General features: G+C 36.1%; 1 protein-coding gene across 5 annotated transcripts in view; it reads right to left on the reverse strand.

Moving 5' to 3' along the window:
- CBLB (Cbl proto-oncogene B) overlaps positions 1-25,980 on the reverse strand; it is a 223,763-nt gene that overhangs the window by 184,532 nt on the left and 13,251 nt on the right. For all 5 annotated transcript variants that reach the window (XM_006936020.5, XM_006936021.5, XM_019839645.3 and 2 more), the window contains one exon: positions 13,945-14,195. In XM_006936020.5, the coding sequence (XP_006936082.1) occupies positions 13,945-14,195 (251 nt within the window). The remainder of the gene's footprint in view (positions 1-13,944; positions 14,196-25,980) is intronic.

Genomic DNA, 25,980 nt, shown 5'->3' on the forward strand with positions numbered 1-25,980 from the left:
ACTTCTGGCAAAATATATAACAAACGAAACTGGACTATTCATGTCGAAAGCATGGAGGATTCCCCAGTTGCTAAAAAGTCCTGTGTATTCAGAGTCATATATACAACAGCACAGAAACAAAAACAGTCTTTGAAGAAATGTTAAAATCAGAATAAGAGGAAGTGAAAACACTCATAAGAGCTCAGATGGAGCACGAATAAGCCAATAGGAAAGCCATGAAATATGCTCGTTGCCATGTGTGGGTTGTGGGAACATGCAGAATGGTGAAGCTGTGTTTCAGGGCTTTATCTTACAGGTGCTAAGGGGGGGCTACAAGGTCACTCCATTAAAGAAGTGCTTCCCAATCTCAGTAACTTCACTAACTTTATCCAAGAATACCGTTCCATTAAGGCATTTTGTGTACACACAGAATTAAAAAATTGTTTTAAGATATAAATAATCTATAATAAGTAACAATGGTGTGACTATGCGTATGGACATGTTTGCCTTCTAAAATCAATGGCGCTCATTGCCAAATCTGAAGGTGATATTCAGAGCTCATCTACAAATTCTAAAAGCTAAGCCTCCGGACACTTCACCAGACACTTTCCAGTGTAACATTTTCACTTTCTCCTGTTTCTATGACCTAGTAGCTCATAATCAAGGAATAAAGCAGAATTTTCAAATAATCTTACAGTAGTTCTGGAGAAATTATATATATATATATATATATATATATATATATATATATATATTTTAATATTTATTTATTTTTGAGAGAGAGAGAGAGAGAGAGAGAGAGAGAGAGACAGACAGAGAATCCCAAGCAGGCTGTACACTATCACCACAGAGCCCGACGCAGGGCTCAAACCCACAAACCATGAGATCATGACCTGAGCCAAAATCAAGAGCTGGAAGCTTAAATGACCAGGCCATCCAGGCACCGTAAAATAATACATTTTTTATGAGTATTTACCAACAATGCAATGTCTGGATACTGTGAAAGATAACATAGAAGAAATTAGTTTTGCCTTAAAGAATATGTAATGGGATATTTAAAATGATCTGTCTTGGGGCACCTAGGTGGCTCAGTTGGTTAAGGCATCCAACTCTTGATTTCGGTTCAGGTCATGGTCTCCCGGTTCATGAGTTTGAGCCCCGCACCGGGCTCTGTGCTGATGGTGTGAAGCCTGCTTGGGATTCTCTCTCCCTCTCTCTCTGCCCCCCCCCCACTTGTTCTGTCTCTCCCTCTCTCAAAAGTAAATAAACATTAATTTTTTTAATAAAATAAAAAATAAATAAAACGATCTGTCTTCTCGCCATTTTCAAAAGATAGCAAAATTTGACAATATATAGTTAAGTACCATAAGAAAGGCCTTGATAAATGTCACAGTCCATGGGAAAAGAGATACTTCAGCAAGTGTCTTCAGGAAAACCTGATGAGGGTGGGGGCGAGGGGTCTTAGCTATATTAATAATAAGAAAGACTTTGCATAAATGGGGGATGAAAGGAAAATGGCAGGATACAAGGCTAGCATGCCAACGCAAATTCTCAGGGTGGTGATTCAGCCAATCTGAAAAGAATATAAAATGATAATTTCAATCCTTCTTTTCTTTTCGAACAAAATTCTTTCAAAGACCTTACTGATACTTATCTTTCCTGGGGATCCTTTAAAATGACGTACAACTGGGAGTGGAGTCCTGCAGTGGTGATAAAAAAAAAGTGTAGTAAAGTGAAAGATCTGTCAGACCCAGGATCCTTGTCCAGCCCTGCCCTCTCAGTAGTCTCTGGTAACTGCACACTGAAGGTGAGATGATTTCACTCAGGGGAACTCTGAGAACAAGCACGACATCAGAAACAGGTAGGGCACTTTTAAAAATGTAGATACTCAGATCCCAGCTGGTAAGGGCAGAGGTAATATACAAAGTCAAGGACCTGCACTTTATCATTCTAGAAGATGAGAACACATCACCTGGTCTGTGGACTCTGTAGGGAAACCACTAGATAAGATGACTGCCAAACACGTTAGTGACATATCTTGTGTTAAAAAAAAAAAAGTTTAAATTTTATGCACTTTAAAATTATATACATCAGAATACTGACACGAGACAGGAAGTGGGGGTCTCTAAGAACTTTAGCTTTCAGTCACAGATGGCCTGCCATTAATATTTTAATGTCCTTAGAGAGGATACCAATGGCCAGCAAGCAATTCATATAGCATTAGGCAGAAATAGGGGAGAAAAGAAAAAGCAAAGAAAATGTTTCTGTTTAAAAAATGCCATGTTTCTAAGACTGCCATTGGTGATTATATCAATCCTGCAGGGGTTGGTAAACTTTTTCAGTTAAGGCCCAGATAGTACATATTTTTAGCTTTGTGGGCCATAGAGTCTCTGTGGCAGCTACTCACTTGTGCCACTGTAGCCACAGAATGGGTATGTCCATGTGCCACTGAAATCTTATTTACAGAAAGAAAAAGAGGCTGGATTTGGCCCACATGCTGTGATTTTACCAAATACTGATAAAGTGGAAAAATGCACTGTGATAAATTACTAACTTCAAGACTTCAGTCACTTTATAAAAACATAACTGAAGTGTTTGAAGCATCTGTAAAAAGAGCTACCAATTTATTTTCAGAAAAAATTTTCATAAAAAAATTTAGGTAAACTTTCCAATTTCCTTAAAGGGGAAAAAAACACTTTGCTCATCTAGAAAATTAAAAGCTTAAAAAGTCACAAGCAGAATTTCTGTCTCTGTTTCTCTCTGTCTCTCTCTGTCTCTCTCTCTCTGTCTCACACACACACACACACACACACACACACACACACACACACACACACAAAGGCATGTAAAATGAACTTTAAATGAAGCTTTAAATAAACAGTCCTGAATTTAACTAGCAAATATAAGCTGTCTTATTTAAAAAAAAAAGTTGCACTGACTGACCATTTGACATACAATACATACAATATTCACACTGGTTTAAGGAGGATGAGAAAACACCTCATTTTCACAAGCATAAAATGTGCTAATTGTTCAAATAAGACCTCCTGAAACAAAGGCAAAAAGGCTCACAATGCTGATACCCTTCAGATGCCAACAGCTGCAGGCTCACACATGCCAACTTGGTAATGAGACATCATTTAGAAATATACCACACGTAAATATATACAATTCTTGTCAAGTCCTGTAACCTGCAATCAATTAAGCTTCTCTAGATAGAAAATGGAACTGGAATACTAACCACTTGCCTCTGAGGTATAGTCATTGGTGACAAAAATAACTTTTTTCTTATAAAACATAATTTCAATGGTCCTTACCATTGAAACAAAGTATTTGCTTTTGGCTATTTGTGTCTAAACCTAAGTTTACAGTAGTCAAACTCTAAAAGAGGTATTACTCAATGAAAAAAGAAAAAATTGTTTTCTCTTTTAAAGGATAACCAGTTTGAGATGAAGCTATCTTAGTATATTTGTTCCTTGTTTTATTTTTAAATATTTTTTTCCCATAAAGTTAGTAAGAGAAAGAGTTTACTCTAAAAAGTTTTCACTATTGTTCTGGATGTCACAATTATTTCATATATATGAGATCCCTAAAATATATATTTGATATTTCACATATACATAATTTATTACACATGGCAGAACCCAAGGTTTTGGTCTTACTAACAATCTGAAATACTGCCATAATATATTATTCTTGAGATTCAAATTTCATAACCTAAGACACAATTAGTGTTTCTAGGAAAGAAATGAACATATATATTCTGGGAGAAAATTCTCCATGGGTCTCTCACATGTCTGTCTGCATGTATTCTGACCACAAATACTGACACCCTTTGTTTGGGACTATTCTTTCAGAAACTTTTTTTTTTAATTTTTTTAATTTTTTTTAATGTTTATTTATTTTTGAGGGAGAGAGACAGAGTGTGAGTGGGGGAGGGGCAGAGAGAGAGGGAAACACAGAATCCGAAGGAGGCTTCAGGTTCTGAGCTGTCAGCACAGAGCCTGACGTGGGGCTTGAACTCACGAACTGCGAGATCATGACCTGAGCCGAAGTCAGACGCTCAACTGACTGAGCCACCCAGGCGCCCCTCAGGAACATTTATATAGCAAACAGCCTTGGGTGACAGCAATAGTGTCTCCTTCTGGAACAAAAACACTATCCAGTGTCTCCTTCCAGGGCAAAGGTTAGGTCAGTTTACCTCTCATTATAAAAGGCCCAGGTTTCTTAAGTTCAAGGTTCTTCAGTAATGCAACCCATTGGATGGGCAGGTGTAACCTGTCCTTTATGTCCTTCTATAGGAGTTGGGAGTCAGGGAACTGCACAAATAGTGATACTCTGCCTCTTGCTATTACTATGACTAATAAACAGTCATTTTGGTCTGACAAACATCCGTATGTCTTCTGTCAGCGTTTATGAAGTGCAGATTAACTTCAAAATTAGTTCTTGACAACATAGTTTAAAGAAATAAGTCCTACCAAGTTACACCATAAAATATGTCCAAGTTAGTTGTGTCTATGGATGTTGGGTTTATTAATTTGGGCAGATACCGTAGACTGAATACCCCTTCCCAATCCTTTTCTCTCTTGCCTTCCTCTAACATGGAGGCTGAACTTGAAAATTTTCAAAAGACCAGTCAGTTTTGTAGCAAGAGGAGATTCTATGTCCTAAAAGACCTCAGAGAAATCTGCTGGAAGGAGCAAATCAGGTAGAAAGCTTCCAGGCAGCTTTTTGATCTGTGATAAAAAGAGGACAGACATATGTGGTGCTGCCCTGCCCTTCTTTCCTGTCTTGGAGCCTTAAAAAAGACAAAGCCACAGCAGAAATTTTACAACCATGAAGTGACTAGAATGAGGACAAACCCAACTAAGAAAGGAGATTACAAAGCCAGAAAGAGCTTGGGTCTCTGATAGCACTGTTGAGAAATACACATCCCTACACTTGTAAACCACTGTTGGTCACATACTGTTACTTTTTTAAAAAAAATTTTTTTTAATGTTTATTTATTTCTGAGACAGACAGCATGAGTGGGGGAGGGGCAGAGAGAGGGAGACACAGAATCAGAAGCAGGGTCCAGGCTCTGAGCTGTTCGCACAAAGCCTGACGCGGGGCTCGAACCCACAAACAGTAAAAACCCACAAACCTTAAGTCGGTCACTCAACCGACTGACCCACCCAGGCACCCCACGTACTGTTACTTTCAGCCAAATTAATTGATGCAACTTACAGACTCAGTCATGTTGATAAAACACTTTCAAAATTTTACCGTCCAAAAATAAGATTAATAATACATTAAGCCAAGAGTTGGCAAACTATAGCCCACAGCCAATTTAGTCTACCACATGCTTTGATACATAAAGTTTTTCGGAACATAGCCATGCTTTCCTACTATAAAGGCACTGCTGAGTAGTTGCCAGAGACCATGTGGCAAAATCTAAAATATTTACTATCTAGTTCTATATAGTTTGCTGACCCGTGGGTTACACTATTCGACATGCCACTTTTAGAAAAAATTATTTACTATTTTTTAAACTAAAATTCTTGAATTGATTACCTAAAATCCTAACTTGAAATCCATACTTATAATACTTTATATCATAATATTAAAGGCACAAAGTGAATGAGAAATGTAGCATTCCCTATGCCACCAACATGGAACACACCTCTCACCTCTCTCTTTTTAATTACAATACAGAAAACTTTGTTAACAGATTTAACAATGATGATGTAAGTCATAATCATATTTAAACTATTTTAATTAATCCTCCAGAATTTTTATCACAAAATAAAAGAATAAAACTGGGATTCTTAATCAAGGGATAATCATGATTCTTAATATTATAACCTTTAATTAAATACACATATTTATAGTATAAATAATTTCTAAAGATAGCATTTAATACATTGAAATCAGAAAGAATGTTTGTTGTAACAATGTATTTATAAATTCATTTATGTCAACATATACAAAAATACAGATGAAAATGTAATGCACCATGTTTTTAATATATGCATAAAAATTAGTCAAGAAATTAATTCATATGCTTTTTATTATAAATCTTTAAAAATCTACAAAAATTATTGACCTACAGGTAGGTCCTTCAAAACAAAAATGTTTAAGTAATTTTCTTTGACATTATCTTCAATAGAGCAAAGTTTTTCAGACTTCTCATGCCATGAGAATGAGTTTCCATTTTCTTCTCCTCCTGACTATAAATTTTATACTACCATCATTTGGTCACTATTATGGGTTGAATTGTGTCCCTTAAAAAGATCCACTGAAATCTTAACTTCAACCCTACCCTGAATGTGACCTTATTCGGAAACAGGGTCTTTGTAGATGTAATAATTAAAATAGAGTCACCAGGCTAGGCCCTGATCCATCACTACTGGTGTTCATGTACAAAAGAAGGAAATGGAGACACAGGCAGAGGGAGGAGAACACCACGTGACGACAGAGGTAGGGACTAAAATTGTGCTGCTGGAAGCCAAGGAATGCCTGGGGCTACCAAAACTGTAGTCCTGGAGGCATCCTCCCTAGAGGGTTGAAGGGAGCACAGCCCTGCTGACAGCCTGATTTCAGACTTCTAGGCTCCATCAGTAAGAGTCAACTTAAACAGAAACTGCTGTTTGGGCCCCTTGGTGTATAATATTTTCCTACAGCAACCCTAGGAAATTAATACAGTCACATATATTTGATTAAGAGATCACATGATCACAAGATCAGATGTTCAAAGTAATACAGTTCAATAAATCTAAATTTATCTTTTTTCAATGGTTCTACCAAACCAAGCAGCCTCAATCTCTATTATTTGAATCTATAAATGAGTACTTTTTGTAATAACCTCATCTGTATATCCTGCTATAATCAGCCCATCTATAAACAATTGATTTATAAATGCAAACTCAAACAAAAACTCATGTTCCAAAAACGAGCTTAAAGAGACAAAAGATTAATATTAAAAATGTATTTAGAAAACCAAATATTTCTGAAGCACTTTACTTCAAACAGTCAGACATGAGTACTATTTTATGACTTACCCAATTAGTGCTGGATGTTAAAATGTTTGGATTCCTGGAAACTCTACTTTGTTAAATCACGGAGGGGAAAAAAGGGGGTGCTTCTTGGGCTAGATTTCCAAGCATTCTTCAGGCTATAGGATTATTACTGCAGCTTGTCAGTTTTATAAACAGACTTCACTTTAGTTTTTTTAAGAAACTGCCAAAGGAGCTGTCTTTAACTAAATAACAAATCTGCCACTTGAAAGACATCATTCATCAACCTTCTTTGTTGGGAGCATTGTTATTATGAAACTAAAAACAGGCATTCTTTCTTGAGTGCTTCTGGATTTTAATTACCAAATTTGAATGTCACCAGATATTCACTGAAAGGGAAACATCAATTTTAATAAGCTGACTTAAGAGTGAAAAACATAAAAGGTATTCAACCATAAAGTCAAGTTCACTTTGAGTCTCGTAAGTTGGCTTACTGTCTTATAATACGATGCTTATTGCTCTCAAGAATTTGTAAACATTTAATAAACTCTAAGCTGTAGGGAGGAAAAGTCTCCAATTTTAAAATCAAAATATTATATGTGTATAATACATAATTTGACTTGGAAGGTATTTAAATAAATTGCAGTAAAATTTTTAAAAGCTAATAAATCAGGAGTTAGAGGCTGCATGATATTAACAGAGGGCTGGGGGAAAAGTAAATAAAATAAAATGGATTAAATATAAACATCTTATTTAAAAATTCAAAAAATAGTGAATTTAATTTTAAATTACATCTTAATAACTTCTTTTGTATTTTTAAAATGTACCCCAAAGGGGAAATTGCTGGCAAAACCCCTTTCACTTTTCACTTACATGAAAATCAGTAAGGAAATCACTTTGTGTCTACTTAGCAAAAGCATCATAGATGAAGTTAGTCATAAAGTCCTCAACAGTCAAAGATTCTTCAAGCTCTCACCTGCCCACTCTAACAGACTCCCTTTGTTTAACTTCGAAAACATTCGTCTAAGTAACTTTCTTGTGGTCTCTCCTTTCAAAGTGTGTTAATAAGCCCCTTCATTTCCAAACTTTAGAAAAGTATATTCACAACTCTCAGATGCTTAAAATATGAATGAAAGCATTCTTATCAAGACTAAATAAACTTTCTATTCATTTATGATAAGTCAGCCTGAGGAAGATGTTCAAGTTTTCTAAAGAAAATTCCATTTCCTACCTGGCAGACACTGCTACCCAAAGGAGTCGACCACTATTTGTCCTCTGCATCCTACTTGTATATTATCATTTTAAAATATCAAAACTTAATCTCTTGGTTCCTCTAGTCTTCTACCGAAAAGGAAAAAGATATCTAGAATGCAGACAAACTGCAAAAAATTGAATGGCAACTCAACACGTTTATATTAAAGAACTTGTGTTCAAAAAAGATTAGGAATCTATTTTAATTTATTTAGAAATCATATTTTTCTGTTTGCAACCTGTCCCTTGTCCTCATGAAATGTAAAAGCTCTGCAATTTTCACCATTAATAAACGAAGAAAAGAAAGAGACTAGATCATTTTTTTTGTCAGATTATTTCTTAAAAGACTAATAATCCATTCCCTCTCATGCATCATTAAACAAGAGATATTTCTTAAAATATAGGAAATACATTCAACATTGTACAAGTTATTTATATAAGAAAGATATAACTTCTCTAAGATTAATTCTCCTGCAAATGGTTATTATAAAAACAAAGACAGTATTTTTACTAGAAACTACTACTGGATTTGGAAAATTATTTATTTATTTTTTTAAACTTTACATTTTTTTATGTTTATTTATTTATTTTTTTTTTGAGAGAGAGAGAGAGAGACAGAGTACGAGTGGGGGAGAGGCAGAGAGAAAGGGAGACACAGACTCGAGAAGTGGGCTTCAGGTTCTGAGCTGTCAGCACAAAGCCCGATGTGGGGCTCAAACTTAGGGACAGAGAGATCATGACCTGAGCTGAAGTCGGACACCTAACCGACTGAGCCACCCAGGCGCCCTGAAAAATTATTTAATAGACTAGTACAGCAACAGTAGTAGCCCTTAGTTTGAAACAAACCACATCTTTGTTTTATGATGTTGAAATGTCTGAACCAAAAAATATTGTGACAATCCAGAAAATAAAGACTAAAAACAACACAGATCAGAAACACAGATCACAGGTCAGAAAACCAACCAACGCTACAAAGAACACTTGGAGCATAAATGACAACAGACCATTTGAAAGCACTCTTTCCTCATTTCCTTCTCGCAACTTATAGTGCTGCCTATGAGAAAACGTAGAACTTACTGTGGCATTTTAAACAAGGCCATAAACCTGTGAGTTCTAGTAATAATTAAAACTACTACCTAGAGCCCCAATTGTGCATACAGGTCAATCTGTTTTTATGGTTAAACTGAAAACCCAGGGGAACTTCAAGCCTACTTCCATGACCAAGCAATCAACAGCATTTACATTTATACAAATTTAAACACTTAAACTGACACACTATTATCTGGCCAAAGCAATGCTGGCATACGGTGGTATGAAGAAAGCCAAGCAGGTTTATTTGCAGCTTTGTGTTTTGTTGTTCCTGTTATTGCTGTTGCTGATATTTTTTGATTCGATTTTTAACTTAACCATGAATCTTTAATATATCAGTTCCAAAATGTTCTTGGTATACTATCTCATAAATTACAACACAGGTATAAACAGCAAGCATAGTGATTGGTAGTCCTTTAGAGGAAAAGGCACTTTATTATATTAATACAGCCAGTTTAATATAGCATTTTTCTTTGTTCAATCAAATGGTCAGTGGAGAGGAAGATTTTTGCCTGATACTCCTGAAGGATTTTAAATAAAGGCTAGCATCTTCCAGGACGAATTTTTCTATGTTGAAATACTTTTAAAAAAATCTGGTTTGGAACGAATATTATTATACAAGCTATGCACACTGTGATTTTCGACAATATATGTGCATGAGGAACAGCCCAGGGGCTCTGAAATGACATTAATAATAAGACAACATCTATGTATTATCCTCTGGTGTGAATTTTTTAAAAGCCTTCATTTTCTTCACTGATGGGTTATCAAACACAACTATTTTTTCCACCTCAGTTGACTTTTGGTTTTGTTTCAGTGGTTGTAAACCAGAGTGTGGGAGGGGAAAATGGTTTGTTGCACTCTGGTTCACTGAAGCAGCTATGAAATACGGAAAATCTGAGTATCCTTAGGCCATCACCTCTGGGTGTTCTAAAACAGTGTCTAACACCAGGCCTTGCTGAGCAGGTAATTAACACACAACTTTTTACATGAAAGAGTAAATTTTACTATCAAAATGGTCAACTGATGAAACTACCAGTCATATCACTGAAGAAAAGCCCCTCCTGGCAATTCTACATTTGTTAGCCTCACATTCATTCGGACTTTTGCCACTAAAAATGTAAGCCATGTGATATAAAGTTTCACCTCTTCTCTGTACTTGAACCTACAAATTCTCCCTTCTCTACATGATTCCCAACCCCCACCCCATATATACACACGAAAACTTTATGGGTGCCTGATATCACTAAATTACTCTTCCCAGAAAGAAACACCAGCTCCGAATGGTTTAGACATTCAGCTGGAGATGCACTAGCTCAGTGTGAGGTTCAACCATTTGTCAGAAAAAAAAAAAAAACAAACAAAGAAACAAACTTGGGAGAAGTGATGCTAGAAAAGAGGTTTGCCATGAAAGTCAAGCAAGGCATGCAGCATGCCTCTAACCAGAAATTGTCATCCCACCCCGTTCTCCAAGTGAGAGGTTTGCCCTACGCCCACAGTATCTATTTCACTACCAAATAAACTTTCTGCTTCTCACCTAGAGACAAAAAATACACTGCATGCCATTTGCTATACTCATTTTCCTATTTACTATATTTTGTCACAATTATATGAAACTGCTTTAAAAATTCAGGCCACTCATATTTCAGCAATTAATTAAAACCGAGCTTAATCAAAGTAGACACCTGAAATTTTCCCATTTGCCCTTACGTTTAAAACAAATCCACAAAGAAGTTTCTTTTTGACACAGCAGGAACATGAAAACAAACTTTTGGATTCGTGAACTCATCCAGCACTCTTTTTCTCAACAAAGTACGTAATTTGCTGGTGGCAATGCTGGTATAGTCAGTGGGCTCCAAATCACTATGTCTCCTATTACTACCTCCTTCAGTTTTAGCTTAATAATACCAATATCCCTACTGACATTATTTGCAGAAGCAAAAACTGTTCAGAGAATTTATAATATACCCAGGAATCACTGTGTCATCCATGTTAGATAAGAGTCATTCCACCAAATAGAATACTTTGTTGCCTAACGACCATAAGAACATTCTAAGAAATTTCTTTTGTTTTCTATAGAGCAAAATGTCTCACAGCTCCATATACAATGGCACACTTTAGCCTCAGCCTGCATTTAAAATACTAAGGCAACCTAAAAATGAATGTGTAAAAATATGTAACTACTAAAAGAAACATAGATCAAAACCTATGTTCTTACTATGGTGTACCAAGAGTGGTACATTATGAATTTTGATTAAACATGTATCAAATGTAAGTTCTGCATAAAAACAGTGGTCAAAGAACACCATCAGCAAATGGAACACAGATGACAGAAAAATTCATTTAGGAACACGCTATACCAGCATAGAAACTAATAAGCTCTCTCTTAGGGTTGAATTTAGCAGAGTGACAAAATTTACTTGGACACTTAAAACACAGAATTTAGAGTCTCCTCGACCTGATCAATCAGCAATATACAACCTGTCATCATCTGTGGAAATCTACACACAAGCAACCAACATTTTACAGAGATTCTCCCATGATATGCTCCCACATAAAAAGTCCAAAATATCAAAGTTTATAAGTGAAATGGTAATTATAAAGACATCTACTGGGTTAGGAAATGTTTCAAGTTTCTAAAGAAGTTATAAAAGTGGGGTACAAGTTCACCACATCTTATATGACTACATCCAATGAAAACACTGTATCCACTCAAATTCCTAAACTGAGAAATTACATGCCCTCTCACTGGACCGATATCCTAAAAACGTGAAATTAAATGGATTTCTTTGCTGACTCATGAAGAATTTCAGGGCTACTAAATGTGAATAAGAAGTATAAAGACAATTATAAAACAACTTGCTTTTATTAGATCACTTGTAGAACTACAAAGTAAAAATACAGTTTTAAACATAAACAGCTGGCTTCCCTATAACTGGTCATTCTTGAAAGGTTTGTTGTTCCCTATAACTGGACATTCTTCGTAAGAAACCATCACTACTATATTTCCCTACTTTATTTATGATACCGTGTGGTGACTCACACTCTGCTTGGCAGTCCAGGAGAGAGTCTTAGAGCTTTACAACTAAAAGGCAACTGAAAGATTCACCATCCTCAAAACGTGTAAACTGTGATCCAAGTATATTACATAATGAGCCTATAGTTACAATTGGTTAACACTTATGATTATGTTAGGTTCATCACCAATTTAGAGAGCAAATTATAAATAAGTAAACATTTATGCCATTTTACATTTTGGCAGATGGTTTTTCTGTGTTTGATTTTGATGGTTTTACTCACTCCGGGTATTTGTTTGGCCAGTATTTACAGACAAGTTCAGAGTCTACACAACGAGATAAGTGAACTTGCTATCATACAACCCTATGTTTTATCAGACTGAATGAGGCTAGTTTTTCTGACCTGAAAGAAACATTAGAGGTTTCTTGGAGGTTTCCCTATACAGAAGGAAACTAAAATACAGAGAAGTTAAGTGTCTTAAACAAAAATTCAACTTAACCACATTAAAGTCATATATATTTTAATATTTGTTTTCAAATTTGGAAATCTAAATATACTATTACTATCAGTGAATATTCTAGATATATTTAAAATATCCCAGAAATGGAAAACTAACTTTCATCATTTGATTTAAGATAGACCACAAAATTTAACATTGAAATAGCCAAACAAACTTCAAAGGGGAGCCTCTAAGTCTGGAATCCTGGCTGTAAAGTGAGGATTCAGTTGATGTCCCTTCAGTCTTCGCCACCCCTGTTCAGTTTCTCACTTAACAGTCAAACACTGAGACTCAAGCTATATCTCCCACCCACGTCTATCACATATACATATCCAGTCAAGGCAGTGCCTCCGGTACCAAAGACGGTAGATGGGAGCAACAGGAATTCTCATTCATCACTGGTGGGAATGCAAAATGGCACAGCCACTTTGGAAGACAGCATGGGAGGTTCTTACAAAGCTAAACATAGGCTTACCGTAAGACCCAACACTCATGCTCCTAGGTAGTTACTCAAATGAACTGAAAGCTTACGTCCACATAAAAACCTGCATATGAATCCTTACAGCAGCTTTATACATAATTGCAAAAAGCTAGAAGCAACCCTGATATCCTTCAATAGACGAATGGATAAACAAACTGAGGTACATCATTACATGATAATGAAATGGCAGATACATGACATGTATTTGTCAAAACCCACAGAACTGTGCAACACAAAGAGTGAATCCGAATATAAACTATGAGCTTTAGTAAATACTACTGTATCACTATTGGTTCATCAATGTACCACACTATTCAAGACAGTAATAATGGGAGAAAAGCATGTTGGCAGGGAGGGGTAGATGGGAACTATGTACTTGGGAGTAATTTTTCTGTAAACCTAAAACAGTCCTAAAAACTAAGGTCTATTTTAAAAAAGAACGGCATCTCATGAATTAGTAATTGTCAAGAAATTTAAGTAAAACTACAAGGTTTAAATACTGTAAAAAGCAAAACACAAATGCAGTATTTCTTCCAAAAAACAAAAAAGCTGACATTTATACTATGATGCAAAAAATAACATAAATATGACCTTATCACTAAAAAAAATAAATAAATCTGAAATATTCTTACCTGTCCTGTGACTGCTCTTCGTACATCCTCTCCTTGCCTTCTTTAAAGAGTCTTATTGCCCGTTTTGACTTTTTCATTAAACTGTCAATGTAGATTTTAAAATACTCATTCTCACTGAGTTGGGCAAGTTTTTGGTTGTCATCATATTTACTCAATATAAGTCGCAAATGTTGATATGTATCAGGTAAAATATCAAGTATGTATGGTGGGCTATTTTTCAACTGAAGTTTGGGATTTTGGCACAGTCTGACCTAAAAAAGAGACAAAAATAAAATACTTTCATATGAATCACAATAACTTGTTTCATAGAAAAGTTATGAAATTCATCAAACTGTACTATTTCTTCATTTTCCATAATATAAATTTTGATCTTAAAATTACTATCTCCAAGTTACAAAGAATTGGTAAATATTTGCATCTGTCTTGATATAATTAAATCCAATTTTCTTCTCCTCCCATTCATGCTTACTATGTCACACCTTTACTTTCCACCTCTTAAGTTTTCTTTCTCTCTTCTACAGTATCCCATTGTTCATGGCTTCACAGAACTCCAATATGCTAATTATTGTATACCACTTATAGTCTCTTTGTTTAAATAAAAATTAGGAAATGGGCGTCTTCTGCTGGCAACCGACGTCGCCTCACATTTAGATATCATTTTACTACACTGAACTCCCAGCTAAAGCTCTTTCATAGATTTTAATTAATGTTTTGGCATATTGTTCCTGAACCCTGAGGAGAATAAAACAAAGAAGTGCTATTTTAATAACTGAGTTATTAAGTAGTAAATGGGTATCAGGTCAGAGCGAGTCTTTTCCACCTCCCCATATTATATCCCGTGCCTGTAGACATGCGTTCCATAAAGATTCAGTCATTACATCGGGTGTCACCCAACCACTGGGGCATTTGGAGCTGCCTGCAGAACCTTCTGCTAGGATGAAAAAGTAGCAGCCTAACTACTATATTCAATTCTACATGTTCATGCAATTTAGTCAAAAGTTAGTTAACTCATCTTATTCCTCCTATCCCTCAAACCAGGGCATAAGGAACCACCCAATTAAATAATTTGTAAATGAATTCATTGGATACTGCCCAAGAGCACACATAATGTAAAGGTGCATAATCTCACAAAAAGCAAAGTGTACAAAGCAAAGGCAGCTTTACTGAGAAGCCAGTGAAGCATAAACTTGATGGTCCCTCAAATAGCTAGCCCTCTTCTAAGGCTTTCATCACATATTTTTGCAACACTTTCAAGAACAAGATATTTTATTTTATTTTTTATTTTTGAGAGAGAGAAAAAGTGTGAGCGGGGGAGGGGCAGAGATAGAGGGAAACACAGAATTCAAAGCAGACTCCAGGCTCTGAGCCCCTCAGCACAGAGCCTGATGCACGGCTTGAACTCACAAACCATGAGATCATGACCTGAGCTGAAGTCAGTCGCTCAACAGACTGAGCAACCCAGGTGCCCCAAGAGCAAGAGATTTTAAACACAAGGTTAAGGGGCACCCGGGTGGCTCAATCAGTTATGCCTCTGACAGCTTGATTTTGGCTCAGGTTGACTGGAACCTGCTTGGGATTCTCTTTTCCCCCTTTCTCTGCTTCTCCCCCCGCCCCCCTCCCCCCACCTCATGCTCTCAATCTCTCTAAATATAAATAAATAAATAAATAAATAAATAAATAAATAAATAAATAAATAAAATTAAAAAAACACACAAATGGTTATGATTTCTTTTTCCAGTATGACTTCCCTTTCATCACACTTAACCTCCTGTTGGGTGGCACTGAAGTGGCTGTAGGTATTTTTCAAACCTGGCTGATGGGAATCTGAGTTGGAAAATACATTTAGTGTGGCTTTAGTAGAAGGTATGTGAGATGCACAGTTATTTCCAGGACTAGTTAAAATATTGTCAGCCAATGCAACAACAACAACAACAACAACAACAAAAAATGGATTCAGGAATACTTCAAGTGCCCATCAAGCAGCACACAGCATAGGAGCAAGAAGATCCAATTCCAGTTTGGTAATTTAAACATGTCCAAAGGTACCCAAGGCCATTTGACATATTAAATAATGCCAAATCATTAGAAAAGTATAGTTAAAAGGGCTGATAAAGCTTTTTACCCTCCTTTTACTTTGTGACACTTTGATATAACCAGAGAAGCTCATTCTGTCCTAACGACTGATGAAATACTAAACAGGTCAATGATTGAATAAATTCTGGTTGAAACAGCATATAGTTTTTCAATTCTTAAAAAATAAAACAGTATCACAAGTATGCACGAATTTCAAAAATATTGCCAGCAACATCATACAGCAGACACAGTTTAATTTCAGCAACATAAAACTTGCTACAGCACCTCACAGATTGATAAATTATTAACTTGTAGTTAGGGGACTATGCAGTTTCAAATTAATTTCCTCTACCGGTGAACTTTTTAACTGATAAAAAAAAATTTCTCTCAGGTATTTTCTTCAGATATTCCAAATAAATATTCTTTAACAGATTTTTTTTAAGTGTTACAGATTTTTAATTTGCTATTCTCTACCTGACCTTTTTCTCATTTGCTTTATTTAAATTGTAATTCTATCTGGGAATTTATTATTTTATTCGGTACAATTGTTTGCATAACTACTATATACCAGGTACTGAGCTTAGTGCCAGGAAATTATAGATGACTATAACATACTTCCTGCCTCAAGGAGTCTGGCAGAAGAGACCTAGTTCTCTATAATTAACTTAGGAGCAATGTAATTCTTGCTCTGAGGGATCTTAGGAAAGATCCTGTCCAATCCATTCATTTTCAGATAAAGAAACTAAGAACTACAAAGATTAAGGGACTATTAAAAAATCATTAATCCAACACAAGAGCCTGCATCTTCTGAATCTCAGGCTGATCTTCTTTCTAACTATATCACAATTTAATTAGAATTAGGCATATAATTAATGATCTCTGGCTAACCTCATTTACATTTTTATTTTTATGCCATTTGCAAATTTGCATGAATTTCAGGACCCATTTGTTAATTCTACAAACCTTTCTGTTTCAGGCATTGTTACAGGCCCTAGGGAATGCAGAATGAAATAAATCACAGACCTGTCCTCAAGGAGTTTTCTAGTGAAAAAGACTGATGGCTTAAAAAGAATTCCAGGAGACATTAAGTGCTATGATGGAGGAGAGAACAATGTGCTGGAGGAGAAAATCAGCAGCTCACTCATATTTTGACATGAAGATATCAAGAAAGGCATTCCTAAATTTGCAAAAGGAATATTCCAGGCAAAAGGGTATGCGAAGGCTTAGGAGGCACTAGAGAATAGATCAGAAAGAAAGGAGTCGATGCAGTCATTCTAAAAGGTAAAGGCACAGGAAGCCTAGGGTTGAGTGGCACAAGTAGATTTAAAATAGGTGAGATTCAGTTCATCAAGGCCCCTGTAGGCCACACAGTTTTCTAAATTTGCATTTGGGAAAGTGTAACATATAATGCTGATATGCTGCTGAGTACACAGTTGATCAGTTGGATTAGTATTAAACTCTGTGATTTATGACAGCTTCTGCCAAAAATGAATAACCCTACACCAGGACTATGACTTCTAGGCAGGTCAAATTCAATTCGATAAATATTTATTGAGTGCCTGCTATGTGCAAGTAACTGTGAAAGCCAGAGAAAGAAAAATTGCTTTTCTAAAAACAGCATGTTAAGGAGAAAAATCAAGCTCACCACAAGGTTCAAGTTCAGATTCAAAGACTTAGCCGTCTTCTAGAAATATCTAAGTTGCTCCCTAAGATGAAAGGTGGTCCCAACACAAAAAAGCTTTAAAAAGAACAAACCTACAATCTTATTATACAATGACGAACTTCTTAACACCAGTGCATAAAAGGACTGGTTCATTAGCAATGTTACTCTTTGCTTTTAAACTAAAAGGCAAAACATTTACCACTGAATTAGGCCACAAACTCCATGAGAGTCATTGACTCAAAGAGTTTTAGAGCTAAAGAGGACCTTGGAAATCACTATGACCAATTCCCTCCTTTTTACAGAAAAATACTACAACACAGAAATGGAACATAGCTGAGTTTACTGCTCTCAACCCACTAATGTCTAGACTTGAGAGAGTCAGGCACTCTCTCCATAACAGTATGCAACTACCTACTGTATTTGTTTAAATGTATTTAGAGATTTTTAAGGGGGCCTCTCTGTATATGTCCATACAATTTCACATACACAAAAATATATGTCTAATCTTTACATATGCTGTACACATACAATATGTATTCACATACATTAAATATATCTTCAACAGTATCAAAGCAAAGGCACAAATATAAACACAGGATTTACTAGTGCTATAAGAATTTTCAAAGCCATCAATTATTCTTGGAAAACTCTTGCATTTAAAGAGTTTCTCCACTGAGCCTTAATTAAAACTTCTAATCAAAAGGTTAACAAAAAGGTATTAGGTCAGCTAACATATTTCTTAGGTTCAGGACCCCGCCCCCGAAATGCATGAAAGAGATTCTCCTGAAACAAATGGCAAACTTCACCAGTAAGGAATTGTGCCTATACTGTAACAGACTTTCATTATAGAGCACACCTCACTTCACAGGGCATTCAGTTATATTAAATCATGTACCCCTGAAGTGAAATATCCCATTTTTAACAACAGTATAGAAAGCCTGAAAGAATCCCTTGTCTGTGCTCCTCACGTAAATGTTTTAAGAGATTCCTTACTGCAATTACACAAAAATATATCATTATGATAAAAAGCATCTATGAGTTGAGGTCTTCCCATTTTAATTTAGCAAATCATCCTAAGTGTATAAAACTATATAAATGTATCCAGTATAAAATGTAAAAAGTGTAAAGATAATACAAAAACCCTTTCTACATAGAATATTAATTGGACAAAACAAGTAATTAGCATATCAAACTGGTCAGGAGTCTAGTATATTAATTGTGGTAGGATTTAGGGGCAACTACCCAATCATTTATGGTTTTCAATGAAGTTTCTTTAAAAGATTTACATAAACACATTAAATAATTGACTAGTTGTAATTAAACTATCAATTGTGTATTCATTTGTTCACTTTCCTCCAAATAAGAACAGATCTTCCTTAAGGGTGGAAAACTTATCTCTCTCACTGGTCTGTCTCCATCACCTAATGTAGAATCTTGCAGAGAGTAAATGCACAACAAACACTTGATGGAGGAAAGAAAGTGTAGAAAGGAAAGAACAAAGAACTTCTCAGAAGAAGGTAATATTATACATAGGAAAACCATACCTAGAATGACTAAACCTGTCTAAATGAGTACAAAGTTTTGAAAAGAATTTGATCATATCAAAAATTAGGGGTGAAGATCTTTTTGATTCACTTCTCACGGAAAGGGGAAGAATCATATTATTCCATGGTCTGCTTGAATCTTCATACTATGAACACAGATACTAGAATCAATCAAACCTAAGATCTGGTGCTGCCATTTATTAGCTTTACAACTTTGGGCCAGTTTCTTCCTTTAGAAAACACTTTGGATGTTATAATTCTTAGAAAAAGAAATGTAAAGTGCTCTGCACAGTACCTGGCACATAGTTGACGCTCACTACTTTTTAGAGCTTCCCCTTCCATATTTTATATTATACCACAACATGGTCAACTCTGCAGATTTTGCCAACATAGATAATTAGACCAAGGGCACTGACTGCTCTGTTGAAGATCATGAAGAGTTTCTTTGAGATCCTGAAGTTCTTCATACTACCTGAAACCCTGTAAAAGTCTGGAGTGTTTTGTTCAAGAAAGCAGCAAACAAGGCTAATAATACATCAGCAGTAAGTACTCAGCTGATGTGGAATCTGAACAGGTAGAACATTTAATAACTTTTTTTGTTATTGCTATTGGAAGACAGCATGAGTCAGTCAGTGGCTAAAATGAACAAATAAGGAGACTATAGATGCTAGAGAGGATGTGGAGAAACGGGAACCCTCTTGCACTGTTGGTGGGAATGCTAACTGGTGCAGCCACTCTGGAAAACAGTGTGGAGGTTCCTCAAAAAATTAAAAATATATCTACCTTATGACCCAGCAATAGCACTGCTAGGAATTTACCCAAGGGATACAGGAATGCTGATGCAGAGGGGCACTTGTACCCCAATGTTTATAGCAGCACTTTCAGCAATAGCCAAATTATGAAAGAGCCTAAATGTCCATCAACTGATGAATGGATAAAGAAATTGTGGTTTCTTATGCAGATCCTGAGAAACTTAACAGTGTTAAGACTATGGGGGAAGGGAAGGGGGGAAAAAAAAAGTTAAAGAGGGAGGGAGCCAAACCATAAGAGACTCTTAATAACTGAGAATAAACTGAGGGTTGATGGGGGGTGGGAGGGGTGGGTGATGGGCACTGAGGAGGGCACCTGTTGGGATGAGCACTGGGTGTTGTATGGAAACCAATTTGACAATAAATTTCACATTAAAAAAAAAGGGAAGATGACATGAGTATATTTAACAATTATTTAAATATTAATATGTTAAAGAGCTAAAAATTTGGTCACTTATTTTCAAAATGCTTCCTTCATTACCAGGAAAGTATCAGCAACTTACAATTATATATTTAAAAACAAAACAAAAACCTTAACTACATGCCCAAGCAGAGTGGACAAAAATAGTATTGTGGCATGATTTAAGTCACAGCATGTTTCTAAAATGATCTTAATCTATAAGATAAAAACTTATTTCCAATGTTTTACTTATATACACATTTTGTTGCTGAAGACTGATTAAAATATAAATTGTACATTCTATAATAAACAGTTTTAAAACATGGATTCAACACTACAAATGTTATTCCTTAAATCACTTCATGACAACCCAATGTAAAATTTACAAAATCTCTCAACACTCTGTGTATTTCCTAACTTCTCTCTTATCTAAGTAGAAGTTAGTTATCTACCCCGGTTCACTCTTCAACTTGTTCTTACCCTTTTCCTCCCACACTGTAATCTTCTAGGATGCCACTTTATTATTTCTTCTTTCTTTGCATTTTAAATCACTCTCTACCTGTATCCCTTCCCTTCAATCTGTGAAGCTCTCCTATAGCACCCCCACACACACACAATGTTATGTTCTACTCAAACCGGCAAGTTATCTATGAGAACTTTCTTCTTTTCACCAGTTGTCACACTTCTAGAACGACTGTTAAATGACCCACACATTCTTTTTAATCTAGTGCCCTCACGTAAATGAAACCACTCTTGAAAGGTCAACAATGGCCTCTACTCATGAAATTTAGCAACTTCTTCAATTTTCATCCTGCTTGGTTTTCTCCACTTGGACTTGAACTTGGTTTTCTCAGAATGTGAAACTATCTCCTTAATTGAAGCTGTCTCTACCCAAGAAATCAATATGCCCTAATTCTTTTCCAACCTCTCTCATCAGTGTTTTTTGTAAGATTCTCTCTCCTTCACTGCCATCTAATTATAAGTACAACCCCACAGAGCCAAAATGCCAATCTCTGACTTTTTCTCGGACTCTCATCTTCTGCTCTGCATTGCAAATCTCTTGCTGTTCTACAACTTGAAATGCAAACTCTGTGGGCATATCTACTAAACATATGTCTCTAGTTTCAACTTCTCTCTTTAACTGCACATTCAACTTTTTGACTTCAAAATGGATTTCACTCTGGCATGTCAAACTCAACATGGCCAAAAACAAACACAGGCGCCAACTCCTAGGCTTCCTCTTTTTCTTACTATGTTCCTGATCTCTTTAAGGGCATCACTGCCTTCAAGCTAAACACCTCAAGTCACTTTCACTTCACCTTCTCTTTCATCCTCTATCTCTAAAGGGTCACCAGATCTGTAACTTTTATCTCCAAAGTGCCTCCCATGTTTGAACCCATACTCGCTATACAGACTCTCAATTCTCTAGCTCAGCCCTTCATTATTTCTTGCCCAGTCTGTTTTAATTTCCCTGGATCATTACTCCTACTTTTAAGTTTCTTTTCTCTTAATCCATCCTTTTCAGAGTCAAGAGAGTAATCTATCACAGCATAGCCTTGACTGTTTTTCACACTCTGGTCAAAGATTTTAAAGCAAGTCCAAACTCCTTGAAAGAGCAGAAAGCCTCTTCATCTTTCTCAAACTTACCTTCTTAACAATCTCCCTTTCCCCACATTCCTTCAGCGTGATGTGTCCTCCACCTCACTGGAATCCAAAACATCCGCAAAACAGAAGCGGGCTAATACCTCTACCATGCCTCATTCCATGTCAACTCTTCACCTTAGCAAGCGTATTCTCCTCCACCACATCCTAAGTCACAGCACTTTATTTATATCCCATTACAACACTTACTACACTCTGTAGTATATAGAATACACTATACTACATAGAATGGAAGGGGTATTTACAAATCTCTATCTTTCCATAAATGGAATTTGATAAATGAATGATGAAATCAATAGACAGGATATAAAGCAACTTCAAAAAAAGGAAAAGCTGATTCAAATGAATGGTAAAGATTTTATAAGAGTTAAAAAAGATTACTAACTAGGACACCTAGGTGGCTCAGGCAGGCAAGCTGCCAGCTCTTCTTGATTTAGGCTCAAGTCATGATCTTGGTGTTCATGAGATCGAGCCCATGTTGGGCTCTGGGTTCTATGATGACAACATGGTGACTACTTGGGATCCTCTCTCTCCCTATCTCTCTGCTCCTGCCCCACTCACACTGTCTCTCTCTCTGTCTCTGTCTCTGTCTCTGTCTCTCTTTCTCTCTCAAAATAAATAAATAAGCATTTTTTAAAAATTACTGATTAAAGCTTCTGTTAAATGAATGCCCTATACCATAAGGATAAACCAAGGTAACTTGGTAGGATTTTTTTTAATGTCTTACTTTATAAAAGTTTTTCCTAGAAGTAGAAAAGTAGCAAACTTTGGGATCACTTCATTTATCTAAGCACAAATTCAAAATTTCAGTATTAAAACAAAATTGTCCGGATTTTTAATGTGTTATCATCTACCCAAGTCAGGCAGTGCCCATGATTCTGCTAACACGGAACAACTTCACTGAGGAAAAGGAAATATGTGAAGAATAATTCAAATAAATGCTATTCCCTATTCCAAGGGCCTAAGGATGGTGGTATCTCAAACCCAACAAACACAAACAATAGGCATCCAAAACCTAAGTTTCATCCCACATATAATTTTTTAGACTTATGGGGAATTCATCTTAGAAAAAAATACCTACTATTAGTTTTTTTTAAATAGCATGTATTCCAAGCATCTTTGATTGACAAACTTTAAAATATATCATGGTTGCAGTAAAATTATAAAGACAGAGAATGAATTGCATTCCAAGCTTGACAAATGTACTGAATGTACTGAGGGTAAAAGGCGGAAAAGGCTATTTGGCATCATCGCTTTTTAAATGCTTTTAAAACTCTTTCAATAATGTAATTTCAAATAAATGACAAGGACAGCAAGACAAAACGTAGGCAGGTATTCAACTTGCTTTGCTCTTTGGCATCAATTAATTAGTTTCTAATTTCCTGAACATCCATGTAAGTCCAGTACATTTAGTATCTATTAGATGGAAAACTGTTTCTTCCCTTTTCCATCACCTGGCTAAGACACTTATGAAAACCATGCTCAGGAACCTCGCATGAATAAATTATCATTCCTACCATACTGATTAGCAATCATTTCCTTACCCTCACCTCAGCACTTCCAACAAGAGTACAATAATGCTGTTCCTAAAGGTAGTGCCCAGCAGAATCCAGACAGACAATTGTCTGAACGGCAGCCAGAAAAACAAGGTGGATACTCTTCACTTTGCCCCCAGTGTACTTCGTACAGGTCTGTATTACAGCCTTGTCCATACTACATGGCAATTACCTAGTAAATATAATAAGTAAATAATAAACTACCATGTATATGTCTGGCTCCGATGTGGGTCTCTAAGTTTTTTGACAGGTCAAAGGCAAAGATATATCTTATGTAGCTTCATCCCTAGCAATAAGCACTTATTGTTGAACACAGTATAGGCCCTCAGTAAATGCTGACTAAGTGTTTAAGAAACCCATCTCTGTAACAGCTTTGGAACAAACTCCACATTCCAGGTATATTTGAACTGAGATATGTATTCACGAGTAATAGTTCTGTCACTGTATCAACCAGGCATACATGGACCTGAAGAGTCTGGGGTTAGCTACTGACTTAAACTGACACATAGAGCTAAGGCCAAAAAATACATCTAAATGGGATGCTTTGGGATATGTTACTGTTCTTTTTCTCAATAAATGTACCTTGCTAACTCTGTGCCACTGATGTTTTATCACAAAACACTTCACATGTCACAAAAAACACCACTGAGCAATGACTCCCTCCTACTCTCAGTGACCTTGTATAGAAAGTCTGCCCTCTGAAACCATAACAATTAGTTGGAACTGGAATCCCAGTTGACTGTTTTAAATCCTAGAGGCCAGGGAATGGGAAGACTACACACTTATTGGGTATTTATCCTACGGTCTGAAACTGTTTCATATCCCCTGCAAAATAAGTGATTTTACTTTGTAGGTAGCTGAAACATACTGAACTTTAATCTGGTTTCATGTTTATACTTCCAAGATCTGCCCTTGTTGAAGAAGCTTCCTAAAGACAAAAATATTAACTAAATATTTAACCCTGCCTTTTACGTAACTACCAGTTAGGCTTGACAGTTACTTTTTCTGTTATTCACAAGCTACACTCATGCTTATTGCAGTTATTTTATGAAACGGTTAGGTAATGTGTCAAGGGATTAACTTTTGGACTAATAATAAAGATCCTGATGTAATCACCAGGACAATGTTGAGGTTATGAACCACTTCCTTCACCACTGACAAAGAAAATAAAGGTAAACACATGTGGGGGGATGATGCTTCTGCATTACACAATTAAATAAAATATATTTTCAGTTAGTAACTCTCAATGCCTTTTTATTAGTGTGTGATCGAGTAGTAATAAACATCCTGAACTCTTTTATAATGATTTATGTGATTTCCCTCCACAAAACCCATGGATGCATTTATAAATGAACACAATTTTTATTCTTGACAAATAATGAAGACAAATAGGGAAAGCCATACCAATGTACCTTTGCCAGCACCCAAACCCTCATTCCACTAAGTACAGACTGTCAATAATAGTTTCCCTTATGAGTCAAGTTTCTCGATTGGAGAGGCTAAACCCAAACCCACAAAAGGGTTAATAAAATCAACAATGGCAGAAGCTTAACTATCAAAAAACCATCTATTTTACTATAACTCATGGTGAAGTAATTAAAAGTGGCTAAGACTTATGTTAACAGTTACAAACCAAAACTATGAATATATTTCCTCATGTTTGAAAAATAATGACTTTATATTAACTATAGTTCACCACTTCCTTATATAAATCTTTTTTATTTGGTGTTCTCCCATTCATTCACAAATGCACAAATTCTGACCACTCACAGAAAGGGGTGGGGAGGGAGGTGCAGCTCGTTGGGAGAATCGGACCCATCTGTTGGCCACTCATATAACAGGTAAGTTAGAGAAAAACCTTGAATTCCTTCTCCTACACCCAACTAATGATTTAGGCAGTTAAGAAAGACCTTAAAGTGCATACTCTTTGGAAAAGCAAAGACAGCTAGCATTGTGCCTGCCAGATACACGCAGCCCTTTCAAGTGCACACTCCTTATTCTTAAGTATCTGATGCTAACATCAAAACCTGACCTCAAGCAGCAAGTTGCAATGTTCTGACACTATGACATCATTCTGTCTGGAGCATTTTAATATCACAATTTGAATAAACTGGCAGAAGCTTAAATAGGTCACATTAAAGCCAAGAACTAAGGATATTTATCTGGCAAAAATTTCTGGCTCTGCATTCAGCACCACCGGCCATAGAATGGCAGGCCTATCGTCCATCTATCCATCTGTACTTCCCGCAAGGATAAATGAAGATAAAACAAATCTCATCACCTTCCTGTACGGCTAACACCACTGGCGGTGGCTTTTTGTGGCAAACAT

The sequence above is a fragment of the Felis catus genome, chromosome C2, assembly GCF_018350175.1.
Source record: "Felis catus isolate Fca126 chromosome C2, F.catus_Fca126_mat1.0, whole genome shotgun sequence".
Taxonomy (NCBI): domain Eukaryota; kingdom Metazoa; phylum Chordata; class Mammalia; order Carnivora; family Felidae; genus Felis; species Felis catus.